The following is a 26062-nucleotide window of genomic DNA, read 5'->3' as shown; positions in this document are numbered from 1 at the left end:
TGTTCTTTGAATTCATTCTTCGGGATTTTACAACCTGCAAAATTGGTTCAATACTAGCATAGAATTAAAGCCTCTAATGCCTTCCATGACCATCAAAGAACACTATCGAATACCAAGCGCTCTAGCAAGAGTAGGTTCAGTTGTCATGTTCTCTTTTATGCAGGCTAAGAATGTTGTTTTACCAGTGTAATCCTTGATAACGCATCCAAAAGAAGTAAACCCCTCCTGTAAGCAACCTCCATCAACCTGAATAACATAAGCATGAGTAGATTGAATCTGAACCGGTTATGCACCCTGCTGCCTACACTCTTTGGTAAAACTTGGTTAAATTCCACAATAAAAATAGAGGAAATAGAGTAAGAAAATATTATGTAAATGTCGGTATTTATTTGAGTGTTTAAAGTTGTTTTTCATTGAACAAATTCTTAGTTTATCATAAGAGATACTATTTACTTAGAATTATCACATGATAGCTATTGTCAATGGAAACAAAAAATCTTACTGATTTTCACATAAGCATCAAAATAAGAAAAATAATAACATGGAAACAACTTGGCTAATTTTTAAAATCAAAAGAAAAATAATTGATTTCACCTGCTTTATACTCCCTCCGTTTCAAAATGAGTGTCGTTTTAGGTGTTTACACACATATTAAGAAATGCAATGATTAAAATAAAGAGAATGGTTATTTTACCAAATTATCCTTATTAACTATTGGTTAGTTTTAAAAGTAATATTTTGGAAGTAGTGTGCAGAGTATTAATTGGAGGGTACAATTGAAAAGAAAAATTTATTATTGCATTGGAAACTGAAAGTGACATTCATTTTGAAACAAATTTTTTTGGCTAAAGCGACACTCATTTTGAAACGGAGAGAGTAATAAGCTAACTATTGAACCTCCTAATGCAATAATTTGATTATGCCCCTATTAGGCCATGATAAGACTAATGTATACAACATATAGGAAACATTTTTTTCTTTCCAGTTTCAATCATGCGTCTTCAAAACCATATATAGGGGGCATAATATATAGGGGATGATTAGAGTTTTTCCCTGGCGGTTCAGCAACATCATACCATTCCAAGTGTCTACTTGTTCCTCAAATAACAAATCTCGCCCTGTAATTAGGTCTTGGTATCTGGGCACTTACTTGCTTCTCAAGTCTCGCCTAGGATCATGGGCCTCCTCGCTCTTTTGATGGGCTCTTATAACAATTGATTTGGAATTCTGCTCTTTACCCAACATTTTTTACTCGTTCTCAACTGAAAAGACCAAAATACCCTTGCGTGACTTAACTCACGCTGGTTTTGTTTCATCCAATTTAACAATTGTTTACGTATAAGAGGCTTCAAGAACAAGGAAAAACAGATCAATCAAAGAAAGATTTAGGTACTAATTGTTTGTTTTAATTTTCTTCCTCTACATCTTTATATTTATTTTTTCCTGTACGTTTGACATTATCATATACATAAACTATCGATTGAGTGGCACCCCGAAATTATCATAATACCTCTAATGACACTTAGTGCCGTTTGTTGTACGGAAACGAAAGTTCTGTTGGGGCTCGACGGGCTTAACGCAAGTGTAAATTAAATATTTTTACTATTCACGTAATTTACTATTCACGTAAATAGTACTGCAGCGGTAGCAATAAAAATGGAACACCAATAATTAACGTGGAAAACCCCCTAATACCGAGGGAAAAACCACGGGACAAACTCCGAAAAATATTTCACTATATTAAAGAATATTACAATATTCTTTTCACTCTCTTACACACCCAAGAGATACAATATAGTTATTCCTGTGAGACCCACTCCTATTCTAATGCTATTATTTTATAGCATCTAGGAGTTATAGAGATGATACCCACCCAGTGTATTTTTCCCACACTCTCTGGATTTACTCAACACTCTATTTTTCCTCTCACACACTTCTACACACAACACACAGCAGAAGCTATTATAATTTTTTTCACTTCTGCTCTTTGTTGTTCTGTGTTGTTGTTATGATTTCCTTCAATTCAAGTCCTCTATTTATAGAAGGGAGGGACTGAAAGAAAACAAAGTTGCAAGCACAATTAACAATTTTTGGACGGCACCGAAAGAAGATTGCAAATTGATTCTTTTTGGCTGGACCAACCCACTCACCAGCAAGTGGGGCCAACAATTCTCCCCCTCCAGCCAAAGGGAGATATCCTCGTAATTCATTCACTTGCGATCCATGCCGATCAACTCGGCACAAAGTTGAAGCTTTTCATGCGCTACAACTTTCGTCAACATATTCGCATGATTTTTATCAGTGTGAATCTTTTCCAACATAAGTTGTTGTTCTTCCGCTGCTTGACGCAACCAATGATATCTGACATCAATATGCTTTGTACGAGAGTGGTACATCGCATTCTTACTCAAATCCAAAGCACTTTGACTATCGCAATGGATAACGTACCTTTCCTGCTTCATTCCCAATTGATCAAGAAATCTTTTTAACTAAAGCATTTCTTTCCCTGCTTCAGCCATGGCAATATATTCTGCCTCTGTTGTTGATAAGGCAACACATTTTTGCAATTTAGATTGCCATGATACAGCTCCCCCTGAGAAAGTAAACACCATTCCTGAAGTAGACTTTCTACCATCCAGGTCACCTGCCATATCAGCTTCTGTGTAGCCTTTCAAAATCGATTCTGATCCTCCAAAGCATAAACACTTATCAGAGCTTCCTTTCAGATACCTCAAGATCCACTTCACAACTTCCCAATGTTCTTTACCAGGATTGGAAAGAAACCTTCTAACAACTCCAACTGCATGAGCAACAACTGGCCTAGTGCAAACCATTGCATACATCAAACTCCCAACTGCTGAGGAGTAAGGTATTGCAGCCATAGCTTCTTTTTCATCTTGACTAGTAGGACAACTCACTCTGCTGAGTTTAAAGGGATTGGCTAACGGCGTGCTAACTGGTTTAACACCCTTCATGTTGAATCTTTCTAGAACCCGATCCACATACTGTTGTTGTGACAACCATAGCTTCCTAGCTTTCCGGTCTCGCAAAATCTTCATACCTAGAATTTGCTTTGCAGGGCCTAGATTTTTCATGTCAAAGGATTTTGACAATTCCTTCTTCAAATCACCAATCATATCCTTGTCTTGTCCCACTATCAACATATCATCTACATATAACAGAAGAATGATGAATTTGTCACCTCGAAATGTTTTGACATATACACAATGGTCTGCATCTGTCTTGGTATATTCATGACTCATCATGAAAGAGTCAAATTTCTTATACCATTGTCTTGGAGCTTGTTTTAATCCATACAAGCTCTTTTTCAATTTGCAAACAAAGTGCTCCTTTCGAGTCTTCTCAAATCCTTCTGGTTGAACCATGTAGATTTCTTCATCTTAATCTCCATGAAGAAATGCAGTTTTTACATCCATTTGTTCAAGCTCCAAATCCAAACTGGCAACCAATCAGAGTATAACTCGAATTGAACTCATCTTAACAACTGGAGAGAATATTTCATCAAAATCTATTCCTCGCTTTTGTCCAAAACCTTTTACGACTAAGCGAGCCTTGTACTTCACTAGCTTGTCACCATCTTTCTTGAGCTTGAACACCCATTTGTTCTTCAGGGCTTTTCTGCCTTCAGGAAGTTTCACAAGTTCATAAGTGTTATACCCTAATTTTGGACCTAAAAATACTAACTCAATTCTTTTCTTGCATTTCAAGTCATTTAAATTTGTCTCTGATCAATTGCATCTTTCTCTGCATCTTATTTCAATGTTGTTTGCAAAATTCATGAAAAAGGGCATTTTAGTCATTTCCTATGTTAAAATTTCTTTCAATCTTTGAAAAATTGTTTGAGTCTTTTCAACTGGTTTGAATAAGTCCTCATTTCAATTCTATGACAAAATCCATTTCAAAAATTGCATTTGAAGTCATTTTGAGTCAGTTTAGCCCTTAGGGGCATTTTAGTCTTTTCATGTGTCAAAATTCTGTTTAAATTCTAAAATTTGTCTCTGAGTCTTTATTTTCACTTGTATAAACTCTCGCTTTAATTCCATGTCAAAAATCATTTTAAAATTTGCATTTGAGTCGTTTTAGTCCCCAGGGGTATTTTGGTCATTTCACACGAAATTTTGGCAGAGAGAGGTTACTTTAAAGTACCTCATTTAAGTATTTGGTTCGTTTTAGTCCATTTTGTGTTTTTTATTGGTTTCACTTTACGTTTATTTCAAATTACGTTTTTTAATTCAATTTTATTAATTTTTTCATTTTAGTCCTGAAGTTCCCAAAAAATTGCATTTCAGTCCTTTAAACTTTTAAAATTGCACTTTAGTCCCTTTTCATTTCTTTTTTACGTCAAAATTTTATTTTAGGTCAATTGCATATTAGTCCAGTTTGTCAAAGTTGCAGTTTAGTCCCAAAGTTTTAAAAATTGCAGATCAGTCCTTAATTCATTTTAGTCCAAGTTTAGTCCAAGGGCACGTGGCAATATTCCATTGGGCAGAGGGGACACTTGGCACCTATAAAACAGTGCCAACTCAAGTCAAAGTCAGAACAATCACCATTCCAGAAAGGCCAACTCATCACAACACAGTCACTATTCTCTCTCCTCACGCGCCACCCTACCAAAGCCCTAACAAACTTTCTCCACCATTGAAACCACCGTAACCGTTTCCAGATTCATCCAAAACAAACACAAGTTCACAAATTCATCACAAAATACACAAAATCAACACAAGTTTCCAAAGATCGAAACCAAAATACTTTCAATTCAACAAAATATTTTCGAATTCAGCAAGGTTCTCAGTGATTACTTGCGTAATCTTCATCATTGAACCGTAAAATTTCTTCCTGCAATTCAAGCGAAGGACGCGATCACAGAAAGGAAAATTGAAGAAGAGAAGAAGAGAAATCGAAGAATCAGAGAATACGAAGAGAAACCTTCAACAAAACCGGTCCAAAATTCAATTCGATCTAATCCAAAACCCTAGGGTTTCGAATCAAGTACCAAATCGAAGAACAACAGTGAGAGAATCTCAAATCTGCGAGGAAATTGAAACGGTTAGGGTTCAGAAATCAAGAGAAGAAAAGAAGATCAAAGGATTCCATCGTCTTCTCCTTTTTTCCAACCGTCAACAGGTAAACACGTTAAAACTCCTCAGTTTTTCTCAAAAATACATCAGCGAAGTCAGATCAAAGTGAATCGGTGTGAATCTGCACTTCTTTCCTCATTTTTCTTGAAAACGTTTGCAAATAGAGGAACAGGTGAGGATTCACATCGTAAAACAAACGCCATAGCCTCGTTTTGACTCGTTCTTTGTAAGTTTCAACCTAACCGAACCATAAAAGTATAGATCTAGAAAGATCTACGAGTTTTTCACAAGAAACAAGGAAAGATTCAGAAAGAGAACGAAAAAGCGAGTATTATGGTGTTTCGTTTCATTAAAAACGTTAGGGTTTCATGTTCGTCGGAATCTGGAAGTAGTGCCGGAGAAGATGAACTTTCCGACCAACATTCATCCTCTCCGGCGAGCCATTTGCAGAGTTCTTAGAGAGAGAGAGAAGTTAGAGAGAGAGTGAGAAGAGAGGAATGAGTTGTGAACCGGTCCCTTGTGTTTTTAAAGGGACGTGAACCAGACCGGTTCACCTGAACCAGTCTGGTTCATCCCTGGACCTTGTTAGCTACCGTTTGATCTAGGGTTTAGGATCCTAGATCAATCCAACGTCCCTGATACGTTTGGATAGTCCAGGATCCATATTCCCTTTGGGCCTGGTTTTTTCGTTTCGTTTTTTTTGTTTTTTTTCTATATGCACTTGTTTGCCTGCTATATACACCCCTGCATGCTTATTTTTGTTCTATAAAAATCCTACAAAAATTTCTATGTGTTCTTGATCTTTTTTTTGACATTTTTGTGATGTTGTTATGTGTTCAATCCTGATTAAAGACATGTGGTATTCTCTAGTTAATTGTTTACTATGTTTGTTAAAATTTGTGAAGTTTTATATGTCCTTGTGTCCAAAAATTCTTTAAAAATTCTAAAAAATTTCACATATATTTCTTGACAATTTTGTGATGTTTTGTGGTGATTTTTGCTTATTAAAAATTGATAAGAATAATGTGTTGATTTTCTTGCTAAATTTGTGATATTTTATAGTAAAAAACTTGTGAAAATTGCTTGATTCTAGCTCCAATTTCTTGATAAATGGTTGTGACCTATACCATATGATTTTGTGAAGATTTGGCTACTGTTTGTATGTGTTTCTTGCTACATGTGAATATGTGTAATTAGTTTCTTGTGTTACAAGTCATGTAAATGTGTGTATGTGAAAATAAAGTGCTAAGTGTACCTAAAGTATGTCATGACCCTTGACTTGGATATGCCCTATAACTCTCACACTCATAATACAATGAAGTCTTTGAAAATTATCATGATATGGGAATTATAGGTCATACACTTGTCTTGTTATCATGATAAATTTTAGGCATACTTTGCTAGGGGTTTAGTCACTTTTCTAAGTTTTTTTGCCACTTTGTTTAATGTTCCTTTTGCTTATAATTTTCATGCAATTATGCCTTATCCTACTAACCATTTCATTTCATGTTTCATTCGTTCATAAGCATTCCTCATCTCACTTCATCTCTATAGCTTTAAAGACTTAGTATGTGAAGCCTAGGAATTCTTGTACTTTATTTTCATGCAATTTTAAATTCTTGCAAGACCATAGAATGTATCTAGGCCAATGATGTAAAGGACAATGGACTCTAATGATGTACACCGACACAAGCACTGACACATGCACACACTCCACTTTAGATGTATGGCTAGGATATGCATGTTTAGATGTATGTTTAGGATTGAATGTTTAGATGAATGTCTAGGATTTATACTTAGAAAAATCATTTTCCAAAAAAATATATGAATAACATCACGCAAATCTTTTTCTAATAAACTTTGGGATCCAAAATCCCATTGATTTTCTCTTTTATTTTCTTAATCAAATTTCAATGAATTTTAATCATACTTTGACTTTCTTTTGCAAATAACTAATTCCAACCTCACAATTTCACAATCTTATGCCCTTGAGGCCTCTCTCTCTATTCTTCAAAATCCAATTTTCAAACTTAAAATCAACCAACAAAAACAAAAACATTTTTTGGAAGAGAACTACGGTGGATTTGATCCCTTAAAAGGGTACGTAGGCAAGGAACCAATATTCCTTCAATTCAAATAAAATAAAAATTCAAACACTTTCTTCTCCCTCCAATTCTTGACTTAGTAAACTCTTAGGTGTAAATATCATTTTTCAAATAGCATTTAAAAATAAAGCGCGCGCGTAGAAAATAAAGACGGTTCCTATAGGATACTATAGTCGTTATGGGTGCCTAACACCTTCCCGTAGCGAAAACAACTCCCGGACCTCGATTCTCAAGGGTTTTGCTTATTTTTTCCCTTTCCAAGAAAAAATGAGATATCACCGGTTAAAAAGGTTCAAACGTAATCAATGTTTGACACCCGAAAAACCAAGATAAAACAGCTGGCAACTTCACTGGGGAGATTCGAGAGTTACGCCTAGTCTTTACTTTTACGCTTGCGCTTGTATTTTTACTTGCTTCTTTTACTTGCTTCCTTATGTGAATAAATGTTTAAATTCTTGCAAACGTGTGGGGTGAGAATATCAAAAGTCCTACACCCGGACTGAGTGAACTTAGGATTTAGGGGGGATATAATCGACAATTCATTCCGGGGGTTGCCTCGAGTTTTGGATTATGCGATCAATCCCACATAGCTAAGGCATTTTGGGGGTGATGATGTCGGCGCGTGTTGTCGCGTTTAGGCACTTTGCTTCTAATTGTTCTATGACGCTATGAACCGTAGATAACCAAACCCATCCATGGCCATTTTCTTAGGATGTAGTGCGGAGGCTAAACCGAGTGTTGTCTCGAGTTTTAGTCGTCACGCGATACTACACTCAAGTTAGACCTTCTACGGATAATCATGGAGCGGGTGTTGTCTCGTAACACCATGATATACGTCGGAGAGGTTGTGACTTGGGAACTTTTTAGAACCCGATTACTATTACCTAAAGCCCTAGTCTCACCGGACACCGTGTCCACCCATGACTCCTTGACCTTGAAACTTAACCCTCCATGTTTTCTCCGTACTTGAAACGTGATCATGCATACATGCATACATGCATACATGCATAAACTTTTTCCCATGCATTTATCGAAGGGCTTAGACAAATTGAATTTGTAAACATTGTAGGAATGGGGAAGACTAAGTCCTACAAGTTCATGGAAGTTGATTTGGCTAGTTTGAGAGATTTGGCACTCAAGGTTAAGGATCCGACTGGTTTCCGACACCGTTATGGTGACTTACTTACTATTCTCCGGACTAATGTGGATGAGAAGCTTGTGCACACTCTAGTGCAATTCTATGACCGGGAGAATCGGTGTTTCACTTTTCCCGACTTTCAGCTGGTACCCACTCTAGAGGCTTATTCTTCTTTGACGGGTTTACCTATAGCCAAGGGAACACCTTTCACGGGTCTTGAGCATCCTCCCGTGCCTTTGATTATTGCTAAAGATCTCTATCTCAAGACCACCGATGTCTCCAAGAATCTTGTCACCAAGGCTCGCATCCGAGGGTTCACTTCGAAGTATCTACTTGAAAAGGCCAATCTCCAAACCACTTGTCAGGACACTCTCGAGGCTATTCTTGCACTACTCATCTATGGGCTTATTCTCTTTCCACACCTTGACAACTTCGTGGACATGAATGCTATTATGATCTTCCGCTCCAAGAATCCGGTTCCTACTTTATTGGCTGACACATACCATGCTATTCATGATCGTTCTGGCAAGGGTCGTGGATACATTTACTGTTGTGTGCCTCTTCTCTATAGGTGGTTTATTTCGCACCTTCCGAAGTCTTTCCATGACAATTCGGAGAATTGGTCCATTTCACAGAGGATCATGGCTCTCACTCCTAATGAAGTGGTTTGGCTCACCCCCGCGTCTAGAGTTAAAGATATTATCTTCGGTGGTGGAAAGTTTCTTAATGTACCTCTTCTTGGTACCCGGGGTGGAATCAACTATAACCCGGAGCTCGCCTTACGACAATTCGGTTTCCCGATGAAGGGAAAGCCCGTCAATCTTGCCACATCTCCTTACTTCTTTCACTACTCTAATGCTCCTACCGGGATAAGAGAGGATTTCATAGAGGCTTGGTCTAAGCTACGGAAGAAAGATGTGAAGCACATGGGTGTGAGATCCGGTATTGCTCACGAGGCTTATACTCAATGGGTGATAAACCGAGCTGAGGAGATTGGCATGCCTTACCCTTCCATGAGATATGTGTCTGCATCTATTCCGACCATGCCTTCACCCCTATTGCCACCTACTCAGGAGATGTATCAGGAGCATCTAGCCATGGAGAGCCGAGAGAAGCATCAATGGAGGGCTAGATACTTTGAGGCTGAGAACTTGATTATGACTTTGGATGGGAAGGATGAACAGAAGACTCATGAAGTGTTAACATTGAAAAGGGAGTTAGCCAAGGCTAGGGAAGAAATTGAAGAAAAGGATAAGCTGCTTATGAGGGATTCCAAGAGGGCTAGGGGAGCCCGTAATTTCTATGCCCGATATTGCAGCTATGAGTATGAGTCTGAGTCTGAGGATGATACTTCCACCTCCTATGCTTGAGGATTTCTGTTTCCTGCTGTTACTTCCAGTTGTTATTGTTGTTTCATGTATTCAAAGTCTATCCCTTGTCTTGGCATTTCAAAGGGAGTTATATTGTGAAACCTTGTGATGTTTGAATGTTTCAAGTTTGTTTAGTAATGTTTACAAATTTCTAGTTCGTCTAAAACTCTTCGATAAACATAAAAAGAGTCTTTTGCATATGCATTAACACATCTCATGCATCATACGCATTCATTGGTCACAAAAAACTTCCCTCGTGCTCATTACCTCCTGGTTCCTCTGCCGCAGTCTGAAAGGTGGCTCGTGCTCGCAAAGTTTACCGACCAGATAGAGTTCATCACACAAGATTGTACAAGAGAAGGAATATGGCTAATTTTGAGGAAGAAAATGCTCAGCTCCGTGCCGAACTGGCTGCTATGAAAGAGGACCTGGCTAAAGCTCATGACACTATGTCTACTCTGATGGCTGCACAAGAACAACCGGTCACATCCGGTCCGGTCCTTACTGAAGTGGTTCCATCAATCCCACTATCCACAGTGACTTCTGATGCTCGATTTGTTATGCCCAATGGCCGTCCTTATGGGCTCTCAGCTTTCTATGCCCCTGACACTGCAGCCGGTATCTCCGGTGTTGCCAATCAAGGACCTACTCCTGCAACAACTTTTGCTACTACACCTACTTCTATGCCTCAAGTGACTCCCATTATTACCGAGCCTGTTGTACACACTGTGCGACAGGTAATCGACGTTGACACTCCACGTGGTCAGGACCCCATAATGGAGGCTATGAAAGAACAATTAAGGGAGCTAGCTGGAGAACTCCGTGAGGTCAAAGCTAACCGTGGGAATGCTACTTCAACTAAGGCTCGTGATCTATGCCTGGTATCCCAGTTTGAGATTCCTAAGAAGTTCAAAGAGCCAGAATTTGACAAATACAATGGAACTTCTTGTCCACACAACCATGTCATCCGGTACGTCCGAAAGATGGCCAACTACGCAGATAATAATGCTCTGATGATTCACTGCTTCCAGGACAGTCTGGCAGAAGATGCGGCAGACTGGTACACAGGTCTAAGCAAGGACAATATCCATACTTTTGAGGAACTCGCTGCTGCTTTTGAAAGCCATTATGAGTTCAACACCCGCTTGAAGCCGAATAGGGATTCTCTTAAATCCTTGTCTCAGAAGTCAGATGAAACCTTCCGCGAATATGCTCAGAGATGGAGAGGGGCAGCTGCCCGTGTTTCTCCTCGACTAGATGAGGAAGAACTAACGCAGACATTCCTGAAGACTTTGAAGAAGGAATATATTGAAAAGATGATAGTCTCTGCACCCAATAACTTCTCCGACATGGTTACTATGGGAACTCGTCTAGAGGAGGCTGTCAGGGAAGGTATCATCGTTCTCGAAAAGGGTGACTCTTCAACTAGTGCGCCAAAGAAGTATGGTAATGGCCACCACAAAAGGAAAGAATCCGAAGTAGGGATGGTATCTGGTCATCAGCCTACAGCTGCAGTTGCTCCTAATGCTGCTCAATTACCTTATCACTACATGCAATACTCTCAACATCCTTTCTTCCCACCATTCTATCAGCAATATCCTCTGCCACCGGGTCAACCACCAGCACCCATTAATGCCATTGCTCAACAGATACAACCACAACCTCCTGCTCCACAGCAACCTCCGCAACAACAGGGCCCTCGGCCCAGGACTCATTTCCCACCAATACCAATGCGGTACGCTGAGCTACTCCCAACTCTACTTGCTAAGGGCCACTGTGTCACCAGACCAGGCAAGCCTCCGCCTACACCATTGCCTCCCATGTTCCGACAGGATATCACATGTGAATTCCATCAGGGCGCTCAAGGACACGATGTTGAGGGTTGCTATGATCTGAAGTATATTGTAAAAGACCTGATGGACAGAGGACGGTTGACTTTCGAAAATAATGTTCCGCATGTGCTTGACAATCCACTTCCAAATCATGGTGCTGATAATATGATCGAGGCTTTCGGAAGAGTGCGTGTTCCTCAAGAAGCTTCAACCCTAGATGTCCGTAATGTTGTTACTCCCTTGGTACTGCTACATGTCGAACTTTGTCAGGCTTCTTTGTTCATTCACGATCATGCTTCTTGTTCAGAATGCCTTCAAAATCCCATGGGTTGTTGTGTGGTGCAAGATGATATACAGAGCCTGATGGATACCAAGCATTTAATTGCCAGTGATGTTTGTGTGATTGTGCCAGTATTTCATGATTCCCCTGCTGAAAAGGTATCTCAGACAAAGGATGTTGAACCCTTAGTGATCAGGTTACCTGGCCCGGTATCTTATGCCTCCACTAAGGCAATCCCCTACAAGTATGATGCAACTATGATTGAGAATGGGGTGGAAGTGCCGCTAGTATCCCCAGCTACAGTTGGTAATATTGCTGAAGGAATTGCCACTCTAAGAAGTGGAAAGGTCCGTCCACCTTTGTTCCAAAAGAGGGTTGTTACACCTGTTGCCACAATAACTCCACCAGTTACTCCTCCTGTTGACAAGAACGCCGGCCCATCAGGCCAATCTATTGAAGAGTCTAATCTGGACGAAATTTTGAGGCTCATCAAAAAGAGCGATTATAAAATTGTAGACCAGCTGCTGCAAACTCCATCAAAAATATCCATCTTGTCTCTACTCTTGAGCTCAGAAGCCCACAGGAAGGTGTTGATGAGGATACTGGAACAAGCCTATGTTGATCATGAGGTCTCTGTAGACCAATTCAATGGAATAGTGGGTAACATCACTGCTTGCAATAACTTGGGGTTTGGTGATGATGAACTCCCCGAAGCAGGAAAACACCACAACTTGGCTCTGCATATCTCAGTGCACTGCAAATCTGACATGATATCCAATGTGCTGGTGGACACTGGATCATCCTTGAATGTAATGCCTGAGTCTACGCTGAGACAGTTGAGTCACCGAGGAATTTCCCTAAGGGGAAGCAGCTATTTGGTTAAGGCTTTCGACGGATCTCGCAAAGATGTTCTTGGAGAGGTAGATCTGCCAATTACCATTGGTCCTGAGACATTCCAGATTACTTTCCAGGTCATGGATATCAACGCTTCTTACAGTTGCCTCCTCGGAAGGCCGTGGATTCACGACGCTGGGGCAGTAACTTCTACTCTGCATCAAAAGCTCAAGTTTGTGAGGAATGGTAAGCTTGTCACTGTGCATGGTGAAGAAGCATATCTGGTTAGCCAAGTGTCATCTTTCTCTTGTGTTGAAGCAGGGTCCGCTGAAGGGACATCATTTCAAGGATTGACTGTTGAGGGTGCGGAGCCTCGAAGAGCTGGTACTACTATGGCCTCATTGAAAGACGCCCAGAAGGCTGTTCAAGAAGGGCAAGCTGCTGGCTAGGGCAAAATGATACAGATTTTGGAGAACAAGCGTAAAGAGGGCCTTGGGTTCTCCCCAACCTCAAGCGTTTTAAAAGGAACTTTCTATAGCGCTGGGTTCATCAATGCTATTACCAAAGATGCTGCTGGGAGTAGTCATGTGCCCCCGTTTGTTGTACCAGGAGGTACTGCGAGGAATTGGGAGGCCATTGATATTCCTTTAGTCATGCATGCTTCCATGTAATGTGTCTTGTTGCTCATGTTTTTCTTTGTTTTCAAAATAACAATCCTTTCGCTCTGCCCTAGGCGAAAGTGATATCTTTGTAAGGGCGTGTTTGTTTCAGCATTGCCGTTATTAATAAAAAGTTGTCGTCTTTTCCGCGACTCTTTGTTTTTATACTTTTTAATGCCTTTTCCTTGGAAATAATGGTAATGCCAGAAAAAACCAAAACGTCTTTATTTTCTTATTAATTTCAAAAATCTGCATGAAAAAACTTTTTTTCTAAAAATCATCCCAATCATTTTATGCAGATTGAACCATAATAAACCCGTTGAACACAGTGACCCTATGGTTCCTCCAAATTTTGAATTCCCTGTATATGAAGCTGAAGATGAGGATGATGATGAAGAGATACCGTATGAGATCACTCGACTGCTCGAGCAAGAAAGAAGAGCCATTCAGCCACACCAGGAAGAGATTGAGCTTATCAACCTGGGTACTGAAGAGAACAAACGAGAGATCAAGATTGGTGTTGCATGATGACATTCTGTCATTACGTAATATTAGGGACTTATTGTGACATTTTGATAGAGTTCTTATGCAATTTCTACTGTTCTGGAGTGCAAAAAGCTTAAATGTTGAAGTCTGTTCGAAGGAAATCGCGCCACGCCAATTTCAAGTCGTGCTGCGATTTTTGAAGCAAAATTACATACTCCCTGTTTGAGGGAAATCGCGGCACGCCTATATACATGGCGCGGCGCGATTTTGACGGGTCAGGCCCATGACTTCTATAAATACTGCACTCAATCTGAAGAACAAGGGTTACGATTTTGGAGAACGAAAGTGCGATTTTAACACCCAGAAGGCTGCAGCAGAGAGGATTTCATCATCTCTAACCCAGTTTATGTATGTTTTAATTCTTTCATTGATTATGCTATTTGTAAACTCAATTATGAGTAGCTAAATCTCTTAGAGATTAGGTCGGAGATGAACCTATGTAACCCTAATTGATCATATGTTGCTGTGAAACTCTATTACTTATTAATGATATTCTAGTTTTCATTCAATTCAATTGTTCTTACTGCTTTTTATATCCTGATCAAATATAAACATGATTTTGTGAGATCAAATGACTACTGACCATAGCTTTCGACTTAGACCTAATTGAATTGTTCTAATAAACATGGTTAGTCTAGGAATGGATAATCGTTTGTTAGTGATATTAGGTTAACGTGCTTAAACCTTTGATGATTATTAGACCACCTAAGGAATTAGGGGCTGTAGTTTAAAAAGAGGGTTCTAACTCAAGGGATTGATTAGGGCTAATTTGTTAACTATCGTGGAACTAGAGAATCATTAGTAATAATAGGTGCAGTAACCAATTAGGGGAAACATAGAGGATTCGAAGACCTGATCTCATCTCTCTCCTATTTTCTTAATCAAATCTTTACTTTTTTATTTGATTTCCTAAAATCAAACCAAATCTACTGCCTAGTGGCAAACCAAAAATAACTTTTATACATCCTAATTATATAACGCAATTAAATTATTGAAGTTAAAAACATTCCTTGTGGGAACGATATTTTTACTACTTCGATAGTTATTGGTACACTTGCCAATCATCTATCAAGTTTTTGGCGCCGCTGCCGGGGACTGTTGAATTATTTCAACAAGGCAATTACGTTATAATTTAGGGTTTTTGCAATTTAATTTTTCTGTTTTTTATTTTTTATTTTTCTGTTTTCATATTCACTTGATTACTTTGCGTTGTGCAGTGCTACTAAGGTATTTTGCTGTTTATGCGAGGTAAACAGAGCTCGGACGACTTAGAGTACGATCCGGAAATTGAAAGAACTGCTAGAGCACTTCGGAAAGCTGTCCGATCGCAAAGGTTAGCTCAATCCGTTCCACCGGGTGTTCGAGAACAAGTACCGGAGCAACTCTCAAGTGAATCTGAAACAATCTCTTCTCCTAAATCTGCAACTATGGAAGGAGAAGGAGTTGTACCACCAAGACCTAAGCTTGGAGACTACGGGTTAGCCACTCATCGCGGTCAACTGACCCACACTTTTCAACCAGCTAACCCTGTAGCTTTCGACATCAAGACAACTGTCCTCAACGGTTTGAGGGACAAGCAATTCGATGGGACTGAAGCTATGAGTCCTCATGAACACTTGAGCCGTTTTGCTGAAACCTGCGAGTTTTGTGTACAACCAGCCACCGTGACTGAAGCACAAAAGAAGCCAAGGCTATTTCCTTTCACCTTGACGAGAAGAGCAAAAGATTGGTTGCTAACAATTCCAAACGGGACTGTCCAAACATGGGAAGAGTTAGAGCTGAAGTTCTTGGAGAAATACTTCCCTATGTCTAAGTATTGGGACAAGAAGATGGAGATCTCTAACTTCAAGCAAGGAGAAGGTGAATCATTGTATGATGCTTGGGAGCGATTCAATTTGCTTCTCAAGAGATGCCCTAATCATGAGTTCACCGAGAAGCAATACCTCCAAATCTTCACTGAGGGGGTAACACCAAACACTCGAATGTTCTTAGATGCTTCCGCGGGAGGTAGTCTCAAGAGCAAAACTGATCATGAAGTCCAAGCTTTGATAGAAAACATGGCTGGAAATGAGTATCGTGCTGAAGCTAAGAAGAAGGAAAGAGGAGTGTTTGGGGTGAGTGAACAAACTGCTATCCTTGCTAACCAAGCAGCGATGAACAAACAGATCGAAGCTCTAACTAAGGAGTTTCAAGGCTTCACTTTGGCTCATAAGCAACAACAAGTAGCTGCAATCAAGTGTGACTTATGTGGTGAAGAACATCCCAACGATGAATGTGTTCCAGAAGGGTCAAATGAAGAAGCTAACTTCATGGGAGGTTATTAAAGGCAGAATCAATACTACAATTCAGGCATCAACAAGCATCCCAATCTAAGCTACTCAAATAACAATGCTTTGAACTCTCAGATGCTCACTCCTCCTCAACAACAGCAAAGGAAGCCATCAGCTCTTGAGGAAACTATGACGAACTTCATGAAGATGACTCAAGGCAACTTTGAAGAGATGAAGAAGAGTCAAGAAGCTGAAAGAAAGAACAATGAAGCTTCTAGGAAGCTGCTTGAAACTCAACTGGGGCAATTAGCTAAGCAATTGGCTGAACAAAGTAAAGGCGGATTCTCAGGTAACACTAAAGATAACCCTAAGAATGAGTCTTGTAATGCTATTGAATTGAGGAGCAAAAAGGTTTTGACACCTTTAGTTCCAAAAGCTCCAAAGAAGGTTGATGATGTAGTTGAGGTAGAGGAGGATGATGTAGTTGAAAAAAATGATGAGGGTGTAGTTGAAAAAGAAAATGATCATGGAGTAGTTGAAAACGAAAGGAAGAAAAAAATAGAGGGAGAAAAAAGTGAGAAGTTAATTGATGAAGATTCAATCTTGAGGAAGTCGAAGAGTCAAATTTTGAAAGATGGAGACAAACCACAGGTTATTCCATCATATGTGAAGCTTCCATACCCTCACCTTTCAAAGAAGAAAGAAAAGGATGAAGGCCAATTCAAGAAGTTCATGCAACTTTTCTCACAACTTCAGGTGAATATTCCTTTCGGTGAAGCTCTTGATCAAATGCCATTGTATGCTAAGTTCATGAAAGACTTGTTGACTAAACGAAGGAAGCCTAAGGATGATGAGAACATAGCACTTTCTGAGAATTGTAGTGCTATTCTTCAAAAGAAGCTGCCACCTAAGCTGAAGGATCCTGGTGCTTTTACTATCCCTTGTTCAATTGGACCTATAGACATTGGAAGAGCTTTATGTGACTTGGGAGCAAGTGTAAATCTGATGCCACTTTCAATGATGAAGAAGCTTAAGTGTGGGGAACCAAAACCAACAAGAATGACCATTACTTTAGCTGATCGGTCAATCTCTTACCCTTTCGGTATACTTGAAGATGTGCTAGTCAAGGTTAATGACTTGGTGTTCCCAGCAGATTTTGTGGTCCTAGACATGGCTGAAGATGAAGACATGCCACTCATTCTAGGAAGACCTTTCCTTGCAACTGGTCGTGCTTTGATTGATGTTGAACGTGGAGAGCTAATGTTGAGGTTTCATAAGGAGCAGGTAGTCTTCAATATCTTTGAGGCAATGAAGCACCAAGATGAGAATCCCAAGTGTTACCGGATTGACGTTGTGGAAGAAACAGTCGAAGATAAAACCCTTGAATCTCAACCTATTCAATCTAAGGAGGTGGAAAGTGTGGAATCTATAGTTAAACAAGAAGTGATTAAAGATGTTGGAATGATAGAGGGTGTTAAGCAACTGGAAGTAAGCAAAGAACAGATGCAACAACAATCATCAGGAGACATCCGTGACAACAAGTATGGGGGATTGACAACTGGTAAAAATGAAATAAAGACTACTACCACTGGTCCAGGTGGTAAATTGGCTTATAAGAGGATTCCCTGTGGGATGCGTAATGGGCCGGCTGCTTTTCAATGGTGTATGCTTTCAACTCTCTCTGATACTTTAGAAATAATTAGGAGGTACTGTGACGAAGGGTTGGCAAGAAACAAGCCTGTTGATGAAGCTGTGGACCTAAAGAAGTCTGGTGCACAAGGAACTTTCAAGGGTAAGGAACAAAAGCTGAAACGGTACCGTGAAGGAGGACTCCCAAACAATGAAGAGGGAGCCACATCAACTGATCCTTAGGGATAGTCATCAGTCAAGCTAGTGACGGTAAAGAAGCGCTGGGTGGGAGGCAACCCACTATTTATTTTTCAGGTATGATTTTATTGCTTTCAAAAACAAAAACACAAAAATATTTTTCTTTTCTTTTAATACAAGGCAGGGAAGTTTAAAAAAATTTTTGTTCAAGGATACCTCTTGCCAAGAAAATCATGCAAGGTACTGATGTCTTGCATGATTCTCTCCTCAAAAGTTTTTCAAAGATTTAATGAACTCAGGCATTTTTCAAAAAAAAAAAAAACAAAAACAAAATTTTTGGCCTGAGGAAGCAAAGAATCCCCCCTGTACATTCAAAATCGCGCCGCGCCAATATATGGCCGCAGCGCGATTTTCAGAAGCAGCAAAGGTGACCCCCTGTTTCACCAAAATCGCGGCACGCCCATTATCCACCGCGGCGCGATTTTGGCTGTTATGTGAAAAAAAATAGCCGTTGGAACTATCCGTTACTAGCCGTTACAAAATTTGCCCGTTATTGACCGTTGCAACTCAAAATCGCGCCGCGCCTTGCATTTTGGCGTGCCGCGATTTTGCCCAAACAGACCTATAAATCCTTCACTGTTCATCATCATTTTCATTCCATTCTTCCTACCTTTCTCTACCAAAACTTCCCTCAACTTCCATTCACGAATTTTTCTAATCTTCATCTCCTTTTTCACTTCCTAAACATCATCTACCCATAATCCTATCATCAATTCATCACTCCAAACCACCATCCAACCACTATCATTCCCAAATTTTCCAAACTTCACAAAACTTCCCTTTCACCATCTCCCTAAACCACAAATGGCCTCAAACCAAAGAAACACCCGCTCAAAGAAAACTACCAACCCCAAACCATCCACAAGCAAATCCAAACGCCCTCGTGCCGCATCCGAACCACCCAAAAACGCCATCCATTTCATCAATGACCAAGCCCAAGAGTTCCATCAATCTATGAAGAGTTTCGAAGTTATAGGGGAGAGGAAGTTTGATTTCACAAAACTAGTGAAATATCCTTTCTTTGAGTCTGAATTAAGAAGGAGGGGGTGGACGAGATTGAATGAGATGATCGACGAGGCAAACAACAAAACGGTGATCGTCGAATTCTTTGCAAATGCAAGGGTGTCCGATACACCCTTTCAATCTTTTGTTCGAGGAAAGTACATTGATTTCAGCCCGGAAGCTCTCAACGCATGGCTGAATGTTCAAGCACCGGAGGAGTGTTGGGTAGAAAAATTGAGGAGGGAGAGATTTGCCATTACGGAGGATACCTTTGATGAGATCATCACAACCATGTGTAGGCCTGGGTCGACTTGGAAAAAGTCCTGGATGCTTACTTATGCGGAGATGCTGCCGATACCCAAGGCGTGGGTATCATATGTGGTCCAGACTCTTGAGAGTGCATCTTGCACTTCTGAAATTCCCCTCAAGAGGGTGCTTGCTGCCTATGCCATCATCAAGGGGCACCCTATAGATATTGGCCGCCTCTTGGCCAATAGTCTTCATGATCTAGCAACCGGGAACACCACACAATTGGGACATGGAAGCTTAATTAATTGGTTGTGTGAGCAAGAGTTGGTGCCGGCTTATGATAGTGATCTCAACACAAGCAATATGAAGCCAATCACCGACTCGGTCATGGATGGGTTTGTGAAGAAATATGAAGGCTATATGAAGGAGAGAGAGAGGGAGGCAGCAAGGCAACAACGAATGGAGCAAGGAGGGAGTAGTAGCCAAGGGGGTTATGCTCCTCTTCACCCAAAGCTTGAGGAATTCATGCATGTGCAAGCTAATTGGATGAATGAGACTTCGGACCAGCTGTGGGTGAACCGTCCTAGGTTCTCAGCTGCGTTTGCTGCGGAGGCTCAATTGCATATGGGTCCGATTCGTGGGTCTTATGAGAGGTTTGGAGGCTCCCGTGAGCACATGGAGCAATATTTTACACATCAAGAAGAGTATGGGCTGCGCATGAGGAGGGAAATCACTGATGATTTCAATACCACCGAGCAAGATCAAGGGGATGGCATCTTTGAAGGATTGAGGACACCGGGGGCTGGACACTCGGATGATGATCAAGACATGGGCTGATCTACTGATGGATTAGCATTTTCTGCTTTTTTAGTAACAGTTGTTTGATGAAACGGTATTCCAAAAGTTCTAAAGGAGGGGTGACTTGATTCAAAGGCGAAGTGTACGGCGTTGCTAGGTAGTCACATACTCCCAGAAATCTCAGCCATAAGGTTCATTGCCAAATTTGTTTTTCAATTTACTTATATTTAGATTAGTTTTCCATGCAACTACATTTCTAGAACTTGCATTGTTTCTCTATTATTGATTGGTCTTTGTCAATTACACACTGAGGCAAAAGTGCTTGGTCCTGTGAGCCTTCTTGAAGCCTACCCTGTTTTAAATTGTTAAATTTATCCTTTCTTAACCAATTGTGAGCCGGTAGGATTAGAACTTTTTGTTCGGTGACAAACTACATTACAAGCCTAGAGACTTTTAGGACTTGTCCCTTAATGAATTTCTGAGTTAAGGCATTGTAGAATGTTGCTAAAGATTAAGTTTGGGGTTGCTATTGGAATTTGCAACCAACTAAGTTTGGGGTGGGGGTACTAGAGAATAAGAGAACAAAAAAATGAAAGAAATATGAGATTGTCATGCAAAATATACACATAAAAATGGTGTATCAAAAAAAAAAAAAAAGAAAGAAATTGAATGATGAAAAAGGGACAAAACATTGAAAATCCGAGTAACTTCAAACTCGATTGTCCCTAAATGTTAAAAATATTCTCTAGTACCTTTGCATTGATTGTATTTCCACAAGGTGAATGATCGAAGGATTGAATTTTGTGCTTTAATTTCCGTAGGAATGCCTAACTCAAATTTTGTGTAGCCTACTTATCCAAATATATCCCACCTTTCACCTAAGCCCCGTTATAACCCTAAAGACCTCAAAAGTGTGTAATGATATTGACTTTGATTGATGTTTAGAAACTTTTCAAGCGTATGGTAATATGTAGACCTGCATGTCGACTGGTAGAACCCTATTTCATATTGTTGCGTGGAGTTGTGAATTGGTGGATGCGAACAAGTCAAACTAGCTCATCTTTAGCTAGAAGGAGAATGAACTTTTGGGTACTATCGTTTTGTCAGGTAACTATTATTTTACTGTCGTTTGTCACTGTTGCAAGCAAATTCCTTGAGGACAAGGAATGGTTTAAGTTTGGGGTTGTGATGACATTCTGTCATTACGTAATATTAGGGACTTATTGTGACATTTTGATAGAGTTCTTATGCAATTTCTACTGTTCTGGAGTGCAAAAAGCTTAAATGTTGAAGTCTGTTCGAAGGAAATCGCGCCACGCCAATTTCAAGCCGTGCTGCGATTTTTGAAGCAAAATTACATACTCCCTGTTTGAGGGAAATCGCGGCACGCCTATATACATGGCGCGGCGCGATTTTGACGGGTCAGGCCCATGACTTCTATAAATACTGCACTCAATCTGAAGAACAAGGGTTACGATTTTGGAGAACGAAAGTGCGATTTTAACACCCAGAAGGCTGCAGCAGAGAGGATTTCATCATCTCTAACCCAGTTTATGTATGTTTTAATTCTTTCATTGATTATGCTATTTGTAAACTCAATTATGAGTAGCTAAATCTCTTAGAGATTAGGTCGGAGATGAACCTATGTAACCCTAATTGATCATATGTTGCTGTGAAACTCTATTACTTATTAATGATATTCTAGTTTTCATTCAATTCAATTGTTCTTACTGCTTTTTATATCCTGATCAAATATAAACATGATTTTGTGAGATCGAATGACTACTGACCATAGCTTTCGACTTAGACCTAATTGAATTGTTCTAATAAACATGGTTAGTCTAGGAATGGATAATCGTTTGTTAGTGATATTAGGTTAACGTGCTTAAACCTTTGATGATTATTAGACCACCTAAGGAATTAGGGGCTGTAGTTTAAAAAGAGGGTTCTAACTCAAGGGATTGATTAGGGCTAATTTGTTAACTATCGTGGAACTAGAGAATCATTAGTAATAATAGGTGCAGTAACCAATTAGGGGAAACATAGAGGATTCGAAGACCTGATCTCATCTCTCTCCTATTTTCTTAATCAAATCTTTACTTTTTTATTTGATTTCTTAAAATCAAACCAAATCTACTGCCTAGTGGCAAACCAAAAATAACTTTTATACATCCTAATTATATAACGCAATTAAATTATTGAAGTTAAAAACAGTCCTTGTGGGAACGATATTTTTACTACTTCGATAGTTATTGGTACACTTGCCAATCATCTATCATTGCACTTGAGCCAGAAGTGAAAAAGAAGATTACTCAGCTTCTCCGTGATTATCCAGATGTCTTCGCATGGTCCTATGAAGATATGTCGGGTCTAGACCCCAAGATTGTGGAGCATCGGATACCGACAAGGCCCGAATGCCCTCCTGTCAAACAGAAGTTGAGAAGGTCTCGTCCAGACATGGCTCTTAAGATCAAGGCTGAGGTGCAGAAGCAAATTGATGCAGGTTTCCTCATGACAGCTGAATATCCTGAGTGGATTGCCAACATCGTACCAGTACCAAAGAAAGATGGGAAAGTTCGAATGTGTGTTGATTACAGAGATTTGAATAAGGCCAGTCCAAAAGACAAGTTCCCATTGCCTCATATTGATGTACTTGTTGACAGTACTGCCCAGTCTAAAGTGTTCTCCTTTATGGATGGTTTCTCCGGCTACAACCAGATACGGATGTCACCTGAAGATAGAGAAAAGACGTCCTTCATTACTCCATGGGGAACATTCTGTTATAAAGTGATGCCGTTTGGCTTGATAAATGCTGGTGCAACCTATCAAAGGGGTATGACCACTCTGTTTCATGATATGATTCGCAAAGAGATTGAAGTATATGTTGATGACATGATTGTGAAATCAAGTGATGAAGAGCAACATGTTGTGTATTTGAAAAAGATGTTTGAAAGATTGAGAAAGTACAAGCTGCGGTTGAATCCTAACAAATGTACATTTGGTGTAAGATCTGGAAAGTTGCTAGGCTTCATTGTCAGTCAAAGAGGCATTGAAGTTGATCCTGACAAAGTCCGAGCCATCAGAGAAATGCCAGTCCCTCAAACTGAAAAGCAAGTCAGAGGTTTCCTCGGACGCCTGAATTATATTTCAAGATTCATATCTCACATGACTACTATCTGCGGACCAATTTTCAAATTGCTCAGAAAAAATCAGCCTGTTGTATGGAATGATGAATGTCAGGAAGCTTTTGATAGCATTAAAGAATACCTGTTAGAACCACCTATCCTTGTCCCGCCAGTGAAAGGAAGGCCTTTGATTATGTATCTGTCAGTGTTAGATGATTCAGTGGGTTGTGTTCTCGGGCAATAAGACGAGACTGGAAAGAAAGAACATGCCATCTACTATCTGAGCAAGAAGTTCACTGACTGTGAGACTCGGTATACAATGCTTGAAAAGACTTGTTGTGCTTTAGCTTGGGCTGCCTGATAGACGTTTGGCAAGTGTACCAAATACTATCGAAGTAGTAAAAATATCGATCCCACGAGGACTGTGTTAATCTCAATTCAGCAATAAGGTAAATATTTAGGATGTGTAAATTATTTTGTTTAGATTTGATTTGATTGAATAAAATTAAATAACATAAAATAAAGATTTGTTTGGAAAATATAGGAGAGATGAGATTAGGTCTTTTGAATCCTCTGAGTTCCCCTGTTTGGTACACTGCACCTATTTCTCATAAATATTTCTCTAGGTTTACGATGGTTAACTAAAATAGCCCTAATCAATCCCTTGAGTTAGGACCCTCTTCTCAGATTACAGTCCCTAATTCCTTAGGTGATCTAATATTCTTTGAAGGTTTTAAGAACGTTAACCTAATATCACAAATAAACGATTATCCATTCCTAGACTAACCCTGTTTATTTGAACAATTCAATTAGGTCTAAGTTGAAAGCTATGGTCAGTAGTCATTCATTCTTACTAAAACATGTTTATATTTGATCAGAATATAAAAAGCATTAAAAACAATTGAATTGAATAAAACTAGATTGATATTCACTTAAAATAGAGTTTCACAACAACATGGTTCAAACAGAGTTACATCAGATTCATCTCAGACCTAATCAAAGAAAATTAGCTGGACATGATTAAATACTTAAACAACATAGTAAAGAAAGTAAACCGATAGAGTTCCGTCGTTGTCGGCGTTGCTCCTCAATCTTCTTTCAATCGATATTATTGATGTTCTTTCTCCATATCCAAGTGCCTCCTTTCTTATTCCAAACAAAAGTAGCAGCTGATTACGTGAATTTGTTGTACCAGCCGTAATCCCTTTTTCTTTGTGTGGCTTGCTTCTTATATAGCCAATGTAACCTAGTTTTCTTTCTTTCTCCCCAAGCATCACGTTTTTATTTATTTTCTTGGATCAAACAAAAGCCCATATAAATTATTAATTCCATTGCTTCTTCACATCTCCTTTTTGCTCTTTTTCTCATGTTTGAGACTGTCTTCAACTTAAATAGGCAAATCTGGCCACGCCAAAATCGTATCACGATGCCAATAATCGTACCACGATTTGGCCTTAAACCCTAAAAATCCTTCCAGATCCATCTTGCAATCGTACCACGCCAGGAGGAATCGCACTGCGATTTGGCTTCTTCAAAAATGTGTGTTCTGACTTCAAAAATCGTATTACGATGGTGAAAATCGTACCGCGATTCCTGGATTCCAAGTCTTCCAATTTTCTTGCTTTTCTTGCTCTTCTTGATGCTTAAACTTGCTTGTGAACTCAAAAATATCATGAAAAAGACTCTAAAAATAGTGCATGACTGACTGTCATCACAACCCCAAACTTAAACCATTCCTTGTCCTCAAGGAATCTACTTGCAATATTGACAATCGACAGTAAAATAACAATTACCTGATCAAGCGATAGTACCCAAAAGTTCAACACCTTACTAGCTAAAGATGAGCTAGTTTGACTTGTTCGCATCCACCAATTCACAACTCCACGCAACAAAGTGAATAGGGTTCACAGTCGACATGCAATCTACATATTACCATACGCTTGAAAAGTTTCTAAACGTCAATCAAAATCAATGTCAATACACACTTTGAGGTCTTTAAGGGTTATAACGGGGCTTAGGTGAAGGTGGGATAATATTTGGATAAGTAGGCTACACAAAATTTGAGTTAGGCATTCCTACGGAAGTTAAAGCACAAAATTCAATCCTTCATTCATTCACCTTATGAAACAACAATTAATGTAAAGGTACTAGAGAATATTTTTAACAGTTGGGACAATCGAGTTTGAAGTTACTCGGATTTTCAATGTTTTGTCCCTTTCTTTTCATCATTCATTTTCATTTTTTCATTTTTTTTTTCATACACCATTTTTGTGTATATTTTTCATTGATAAAGTTCATTCTTCATTCTTTGTTCTCTTATTCTCTGGTACCCCCACCCCAAACTTAATTGGTTGCAAATTCCAATAGCAACCCCAAACTTAATCTTTAGCAACATTCTACAATGCCTTAACTCAGAAAATACATTAAGGGACAAGTCCTAAAAGTCTCTAGGCTTGTAATGTAGTTTGTCACCGAACAAAAAGTTCTAATCCTACCGGCTCAAATTGGCTAAGAAATGGATAATATATAACAATTAAAATCAGGGTAGGCTTCAAAAGGCTCACATGACCAAGCATTTTTGCCTCAGTGTGCTAATGACAAAGACCAATCAACAGTAGAGAAAAATCGCAAGTTCTAGAAATGTAGATGCATGGAATATTCTAATATATGTAAATTGAAAAACAAAATTTGGCAATGAACCTTATGGCTGAGATTTCTGGGAGTTGTGACTACCTATCTTTACTGCCGTACACTTCGCCTTTGAAATACCAAGTCACTCCTCCTTTTGAACTTTTGGAATATCACTTTGATCAAACATTTGTTACTAAACTGTAAAGAGTCAACAAACAAGCAAATTCATCAATAATA

The 26062-nt window shown here is 39.4% G+C and overlaps 1 protein-coding gene, 1 non-coding gene and 1 pseudogene across 2 annotated transcripts in view; 2 read left to right on the top strand and 1 right to left on the bottom strand.

Moving 5' to 3' along the window:
* Nucleotides 1-5432: 5432 nt before the first annotated feature.
* LOC146923355 (uncharacterized) lies at nucleotides 5433-9712 on the top strand (annotated as a pseudogene).
* Nucleotides 9713-10077: 365 nt separating this feature from the next.
* Nucleotides 10078-26062, top strand: part of LOC146923353 (uncharacterized) — a 33930-nt gene continuing 17945 nt past the window's right edge. The window contains exons 1-4 of the mRNA XM_085711694.1: nucleotides 10078-11264; nucleotides 11637-11787; nucleotides 11902-11982; nucleotides 17712-17904. Coding sequence (XP_085567820.1) covers nucleotides 10078-11264; nucleotides 11637-11787; nucleotides 11902-11982; nucleotides 17712-17904 — 1612 coding nt within the window. The remainder of the gene's footprint in view (nucleotides 11265-11636; nucleotides 11788-11901; nucleotides 11983-17711; nucleotides 17905-26062) is intronic.
* On the bottom strand, nucleotides 15684-15790 carry LOC146923354 (small nucleolar RNA R71). Its single transcript, XR_015013026.1, has one exon. It is a non-coding gene; the product is annotated as a small nucleolar RNA R71 (small nucleolar RNA).

This window comes from Medicago sativa, chromosome 5 (genome assembly GCF_051527215.1).
Source record: "Medicago sativa cultivar Bolivia chromosome 5, Bolivia_mono, whole genome shotgun sequence".
NCBI classification, from domain to species: Eukaryota; Viridiplantae; Streptophyta; class Magnoliopsida; order Fabales; family Fabaceae; genus Medicago; species Medicago sativa.
This window is presented reverse-complemented; position numbering and strand designations above follow the sequence as displayed.